The following is a 7,981-nucleotide window of genomic DNA, read 5'->3' as shown; positions in this document are numbered from 1 at the left end:
TGGACCAACCACCTAAATGGGCAAAGAACAACCATTTTTCACACAATTAGGGGTAGAGGCCTCCCACGATACTCAATATAACGCTCACTTTCCCGCAGTACAGTTCCATTACCTGTTCAAGTCATGTGTCCAGTGTGTCCACACACCCCTCCCCAAGAGGGAAGATCCTCTATAACTCTACCACAACAGCATCACGTGACATACTTGATCAATAACACTGTATCTATAATACAGACACAGTACATGTAGCAGTATGTGGTGCGGTTTAAATTGATTCTACAGATACTTATTTGTAGTGTTACTCGGAGGTTTGGGGAGTCCATTGTGGCCATAGGCCCCACTGATAGTTAATTTGTGTTCATGTTGAACAATGTTCTGGATTAGACGGGATAATTGCCCGTTAGCTCTAACCCCTCCCACCGGCCCACACAGCCAATGGAGTGACCCGGAGGAACGATCTCTTAGACCTGTGTGCTCACATCAGCCAATCAGATATCTTGCTCTCAAGAGGATGCTCTTGAGCACTCCAACACACACACAAACACACACTGGCTACACACTGGCTACACACTGGCCACTTCCCACGTTCAGAGGGCAGCGTGTCGCTCCGTCAGGATGTTTATGGTTTCCCAGAAAAAGCAAATCACCACGGCAACGGCTGGGTGGATTTACGGCCGTAGCCCTGTCTCCCACCCTTAGACAGACCATGTATCACCCTTACACAGTACACACACTCACACATACACACTTACACACACTCATACACTCATAGTAGTTCGTATGCACAAACACACGCACACTCACACACCACACACACACATAAACTACATTTAATTTCAATAGAGCACAATGTTATAAGGGTTGCTGTGTCAGAAGTAATGGCTGATTTAGGGGTGAGCTTCCATGTATGTGGTGGAAAAATCAGGGTATTTGAGGGACAACAAGATCACTAGTACAGTCATTATGATTTGAGGAGGGTGACAACATAGAAATACAATCTAGATTATATTTCTATGGATGACACTGGCATTGGCTCGGCATGTAGATTGTACATTGTGTCATCAGTCTTAGAATGTGTAGTCCAACTCTACTCCTGAAAATTCTATTGTAGCTGACCAAACAATGCACAGTTTAGAATACTGGAGTAATTCAACATTCCACCATTAAACCATATGGGACATGTTTCAGGATAAACACTTGTATATTTTAAATGGAATCCAAAAGCTTTGGTCAATCTGTCCAGATCATTACACAGTTTTGTGTGTGTGTGAGGGTGATCTAGTTGAGACAATTATAATAGCAGCCAAAAAAGGAAAGCAATATGCTCAGACTGTGGATCCATTCCATCATCCACTGTAGTGTACAGTTTGATGTCATAATCAACATCTCATTACCCGCATTATGACATCACACAGTCAATCCTATATAAACAGCAGCCCAACGCCAACATTAAGAGAATTACATTTACATTTACATTTTAGAATTCTGTGTTGCATTGAACATTGAGCAAGTGTGTTGCATTGAGCATTGACAGCTGCTGACAAGAGGACCATCATGGCTCCTCTCGCTTCCCTGAGGGTTTTCTTGGGCCTGTTCCTGGTCCTTATACCCCTGGTCCTGGGTGAAGTGTTCGCCAGCATCCCTAGGAAGACCATACAATATGACAGTAAGCCATTATCTCTCTCCAGTATCTGTTTACATCTTTGCATGTAGAGAAATGCATATTTTCCACTCAACTAAAGTTAGGCTTATATGGCAGCTTAGTGTAATGTTTTTTTCTCAATATAAAGCATCTAATATGATCCAAAGCCATCCAAAAGGGTTCTTTGGCTGTCCCCACGGGAGAACCCTATGAAGAATTTAAACAATATTTTAAAGTATTTAAACATAGAGCATGTTTTATAAATGCTACATACAACCACTCTAAGTAAAGTGTTATCATATTGTTCTTCTGTTCAGATGCTAAGATTTTCAGAGAGAATGGCATTTCAAACTATTCAACGATGACATTGAGAGAGGACCTGGGTATCCTTGTCGTTGGTGCTCGAGACGCCGTATACGCTCTGGACCTTGAGGATATCTCCTCGAAAAAGTCTGGGGTAAGGAACTCAGTCTAATCAAGGTCTTGTATGTCAATACATCCATACAGTATTGTCTGGTCTGTAGAGTATTCCTGCTGTATGTTAATGGAAATCTGTCTGTTGCTGCAGGTCTACTGGCAGGTCTCAGAGCCTGCTGTATGTTAATGGTTTCTGTCTGTTGCTACAGGTCTACTGGCAGGTCTCAGAGCCTGCTGTATGTTAATGGAATCTGTCTGTTGCTACAGGTCTACTGGCAGGTCTCAGAGCCTGCTGTATGTTAATGGATTCTGTCTGTTGCTACAGGTCTACTGGCAGGTCTCAGAGCCTGCTGTATGTTAATGTGAAGCTGTCTATTGCTACAGGTCTACTGGCAGGTCTCAGAGCCTGCTGTATGTTAATGTGAAGCTGTCTGTTGCTACAGGTCTACTGGCAGGTCTCAGAGCCTGCTGTATGTTAATGTGAAGCTGTCTGTTGCTGCAGGTCTACTGGCAGGTCTCAGAGCCTGCTGTATGTTAATGTGAAGCTGTCTGTTGCTACAGGTCTACTGGCAGGTCTCAGAGCCTGCTGTATGTTAATGTGAAGCTGTCTGTTGCTACAGGTCTACTGGCAGGTCTCAGAGCCTGCTGTATGTTAATGTGAAGCTGTCTATTGCTACAGGTCTACTGGCAGGTCTCAGAGCCTGCTGTATGTTAATGTGAAGCTGTCTGTTGCTACAGGTCTACTGGCAGGTCTCAGAGCCTGCTGTATGTTAATGTGAAGCTGTCTGTTGCTGCAGGTCTACTGGCAGGTCTCAGAGCCTGCTGTATGTTAATGTGAAGCTGTCTGTTGCTACAGGTCTACTGGCAGGTCTCAGAGCCTGCTGTATGTTAATGTGAAGCTGTCTGTTGCTACAGGTCTACTGGCAGGTCTCAGAGCCTGCTGTATGTTAATGTGAAGCTGTCTGTTGCTACAGGTCTACTGGCAGGTCTCAGAGGAGCAGAAAACGTCCTGCGAGAGGAAGGGAAAAGATTCAGTAAGTGGATTGTAGGATGGATCATCTCTCCTCTCAGAGAACTCTCTGAAGCAGTATACTGATAGAAACAAACCACATGACCGTTCCAATCTTATCCTATTCCAGATGGACTGTCAAAACTACATCAAGACACTTCAGACTCTCCACGATGGTAGGATGTTGGTGTGTGGGACCAGCGCATACAACCCCACATGTGACTATATGGTGAGTATAACCTGGACAGGACACCTGTTGTTTCACACTACATATCATGTGACTGTGGACCGTTGTCATATTCTGGTTGTTTACACTGAACTAACTGCAGACATATGTAGCACACCAACCCTCTGTCTTTCTGTGAGGCGTCCCAACCACCTTTCAGTGGTTATAGATCACAGCCTTAATGTACACCTCCACATCGCAACCAAACATGCATTGTGTTCTCCAACAGACCTACGCAAACGGAACGTTGACCCTGGAAGGGAAGAAGGAAGAGGGGCGAGGGAAAGTTCCCTTTGACCCCTTCCAGAGGTCAACCTCGGTCATGGTTGGTGAGTACAGCTGCTTTCTGATATCTCCAGTACCTCCCCACAAGGACGGAGTAGTAGAATTGTGCAACCACTATTATAAATAAAACAACTATACATAAAGTGTTGAAAAAAGTGGACCCACACTGAAAGTTGTTAGTGATGTGAAATACATTACTGATTAACTTCATTCACTTTTTAGTCTTTATTATTTCAGTTCTGATGATTGTCATTGTTAATCATCTATCAGGGACAGAACTATATTCAGCCACAGCGGTCAACTTCCTGGGTACTGAGCAGGTGTTGCAGCGTCATTCCTTCCCAGCTATCAGGACCGAACACAGACAGTCCTGGCTTAACAGTAAGCTCCAACCGCTCTGTTTTAAATGTACTACTCACTGTCAACCACAGAATACTGTGACAATGTGTTGATGCATAGCTAAACAGACACCTGAATGTGTACGTTCCACAGAGACATACAGCCATTTTAAATGTATTTCTTTATTCAATATGCCTTAAATAATGGATCCCAAGTCTGGTTTCAGTCTCTGTGAGAAAACTGAACCCTGTCTTTTTCCAGAGCCCTCCTTCGTACAGTTGGACGTTGTCCCCGAGAGCATTAACAACCTCGATGGGGATGACGATAAAGTCTATATGTTCTTTAGTGAGGAGGCCATGGAGTTTGACCTGCCAGACCAGATCAGGGTATCTCGTGTGGCACGGGTCTGCAAGGTACTTATAAAATGCTCTTAAACTGAAAGAATGTTCATGTCTGTTCTAGTGTTCTAATTCCTAATACTATGGTCGACACTGACACCGAGCATGTCTCCCTCTCTGTTGTTGGTGTGCAGGGGGATATGGGTGGTCAGAGGACCTTACAGCAAAAGTGGACGTCCTTCCTGAAGGCCCGTCTTGACTGCCCGGTGCCCCTGGAACCTAGCCTGCCAGCCATCATTCAGGATATCTTCCTCTTGAAAGACCAGGATTGGAGGAAGAGCGTGTTTTACGCTGTTTTCAGCCCGCAGACGTGAGTTCTAACATTTCTTTATTAGTACAGTCCAGCAGAAATTCTATACTGTCAAATCTGTAAAATAATGATCAGTTGTAGGGATTCTGAAGTGATGTTGGAATAATAAATGGTGTTTTGATGATTACAGAACCACATCGGATCTCTCTACTGTGTGTGCGTTCAGCGTGGCTGACATTGGGAAAGTCTTCGCTGAGGGTAGGTATATGACTCCGGTGACAATGGAGTCAGAAACAAGGTGGGTAACCCACACCAGAGAGGAGCCTGTCCCACGACCTGGAGCAGTGAGTAATAACATGACTTATATAGATGATTCAATTAAATGATCATTGATTAACTTCTTCCAGACATAAGTGTCATGTGACAGTATTGTACCTATGTTCCTCTACAGTGCACAATTATTGTCCAAAACACTTCATCAAATGTGGCAAATACGCTCAGGCTGAATCCCAAATGGTATCCTATTCCCTACTGTACGAAGTGTACTACTTTTGAACAGAACCCTATGAGCCCTGGTAAAAAGGAATGCACTATATAGGGAATAGGGGGCTATTTGGAACACAGGCTTAGTTTCAAGAGTGCTTCCGTCATAATTCTAGACCTACAGTATATGTGAAAGGTCTCATCAACTCTCTGGTCGTGTTGTTGTTGAAGTGTATGAACAATGCTGTGCGGGACCTCGGGATTGTTCACTCGCTGGACCTCCCTGACAAGACGCTACAGTTCGTCCGTGACCAGCCACTCATGGAGGGAGCAGTGCCTCCACTGACCGGGGGTCCACTGGTGCTGCAGAGGGGAGCCAAGTTGTCAGTGATTGTTGTGGACCGAGTCATGGCCGTGGATGGAGAAATCCACCACGTTATGTTTATTGGAACAGGTGCTGACAATTGACAGCCCTTTATCATCCCAATTCACATTGTTCTGTGCTTGTGGCAGTGATTATTACTGTCTATATATGTATTCATGTACTGTGTGTATATATGAGAATTATTTTCTGACAAAGACAATCAATCAATGTCAGTGTTGGCTCTAGAGAGTAACTGAAGTGTCCTGCTCCCTGACAGAGGAGGGCACGGTGCAGAAGGCTGTGCAGTACGCTGCTGGTGACACAGTCATCATCCAAGAGATCCAGGTGTTCCAAACTCTGGAGCCAATCAAAGTGCTGCGTCTCTCCTCTGGCACGGTAACACATTTAGTGCAAAACGTTATGAGTATATATTTTTTATTTAACTAGGCAGGCCAGTTAAAAACAAATTCTTATTTACAATGAAGGCCTACCAGGGAACAGTGGGTTAACTGCCTTGTTCAGGGGCAAAACGACAGATTTTTACCTTGTCAGCTCGGGGATTCGATCCAGCAACCTTTCGGGTACTAGTCCAACGCTCTAACCACTAGCATACCTGCTTGTTGAAGATGAATGGCACCAGGTCATCCAATGAGAAGCTAACACTGGTGGTTTAGTAATCAGTGTGTGTTTTTCTCCAGGGACAGCTCTATGCAGGCTCAGAGTCTGGAGTGGTCCAGATTCCAGTTAGGGACTGTGGTCGGTATGGGTCCTGTCTGGACTGTATCCTGGCCAGAGATCCCTACTGTGCCTGGGACACCACCTCAGCAGCCTGCTCATCTGTCCACAACTTACCCACTGACTCCAGGTAGGATGCTGCTAAACTCTACAACACTCTCACTCTAGAGTAACCACTAGAGTGAGAGTGTACTATTGGAACAAATATGATTTCAAATGTCCTTCGAATAACAGTAGCTGTTTCTTTATCTTTCAGGAACTTGTACCAAAGCCTTATTCATGCGGATGCCTCGATGTGCCCCCAATCACGTAGGTTTATTTCTCAACTAGTGAAATACTGTGATGTACCAACATGAAGTAGGCTACATGCCAAGTTAAGGACATTCAGTGACTCCCCATTGTGTTGTTTTCAGTCCCTATGAAGCCACTTCCATTACCATTTAATATTGGGAGCTCCGTCCACCTGCCGTGTCAACCAGCATCCAACCTGGCACAGGTGAGCTGGCACTTTGCAAGGGAGCCCCTCCAGCTGAGAGACAGGTACCAGATGTTGAGCCAGGACTTGTTGATAGGGAGTGCCGTAGCTTCAGACGCTGGTCGGTACACCTGCCAGAGTCTGGAGGAGGTCAAAGGTCGACTCTACACCAGGACAGAGGCTGCCTACATCCTGCAGCCCACAAAGACTCTACTGGTCCTGCAGATATCTGTGGCTGTGCTTTCTGTGCTGCTGGGGGTTGTGGTCCTCTGGAGTGTGAGGAGACACTTCAGACTCAGGGCCAGAATTCACCCAGCAGAACCCTGCCAGAACAACAACAACAACTGGAGAACAGGCCCTGGTCGTGTCCCTGGGTCTGAAGTGAACAACAATCACACCATCATCACCATTGAGGACATGGAGGATAATCAGACAGCGAGGGTATCTGTCGCTCTTCTGTCCATGATCCTGGGGTCTCTAATGCTCTGGAACATCAGCAGAGACCAGTTGAGCCACAGAGTCTTCAGGATGGAGGAGGGGCTCCAGGATCACATGTCACCGGTTAACAGCTCATCTGATGCAGTTATCCACATGGGTGACATCTGAGCTGGGACTAATAACTGAGACTAGGGGTGCGTTCAATTCGATTCAACGTTTGCTAAGTTGCGTGACGGTTTGTACTGAACGACACGTTTCCTCAAAACGGTGCTCACCATTCTTAGACAGCCTTTGAGGTACGTTCGCTCCCGTTTTGGTGATTGTGACGAACTGTGGCCTGTTCATTAAGGGTGTGACTATTTGAAATCGCTAAACATGCGTAGCACCATACAATCTCACACAATAATCACACTGTTTTTCTGCGGGTTGTTCAGTACTGTTTCCGTTTGAATGAAATGTTGAACACCATTCTGTCGTACTGACAGCACCCCTAGAATCACCAGCACCATTCTTTAGTCATTGTTTTCCACTTAAGATCCTTGTGTTGAATATATTTTGTATTTTTATGTTTGTATAAATATTATATATTGCAAATATTATGTATCTGTCTACATGAGAGTTTTTCTATATTATTAAATGATTAGATCTTATATCAAATCACAGATACCTGTATTTAGAGTCAGTCAGTCTCCACCAATCTATTATTCAGTCAGTCTCCACCAATCTATTATTCAGTCAGTCTCCACCAATCTATTATTCAGTCAGTCTCCACCAATCTATTAGTCAGAGTCAGTCTCCACCAATCTATTAGTCAGAGTCAGTCTCCACCAATCTATTAGTCAGTCAGTTATCTCAACCAATCTATTAGTCAGAGTCAGTCTCCACCAATCTATTAGTCAGTCAGTTATCTCAACCAATCT

The 7,981-nt window shown here is 44.8% G+C and overlaps 1 protein-coding gene across 1 annotated transcript; it reads left to right on the top strand.

The window, feature by feature from the left end:
• The first annotated feature begins 323 nt into the window (after positions 1-323).
• On the top strand, positions 324-7,717 carry LOC106613204 (semaphorin-4E). The gene is made up of 14 exons (XM_014215234.2): positions 324-1,666; positions 1,960-2,099; positions 3,034-3,093; positions 3,199-3,297; positions 3,524-3,623; positions 3,850-3,960; positions 4,180-4,331; positions 4,451-4,626; positions 4,757-4,910; positions 5,281-5,503; positions 5,691-5,809; positions 6,112-6,278; positions 6,405-6,457; positions 6,562-7,717. Exons 1-14 carry the CDS (start codon positions 1,555-1,557, stop codon positions 7,227-7,229), a joined length of 2,334 nt encoding a protein of 777 aa, XP_014070709.1. The 5' UTR covers positions 324-1,554; the 3' UTR covers positions 7,230-7,717.
• Positions 7,718-7,981: the final 264 nt, after the last annotated feature.

The sequence above is a fragment of the Salmo salar genome, chromosome ssa09, assembly GCF_905237065.1.
Source record: "Salmo salar chromosome ssa09, Ssal_v3.1, whole genome shotgun sequence".
NCBI lineage: Eukaryota > Metazoa > Chordata > Actinopteri > Salmoniformes > Salmonidae > Salmo > Salmo salar.
The sequence above is the reverse complement of the archived record's forward strand: the minus strand, read 5'-3'. Positions and strand labels throughout refer to the sequence as shown.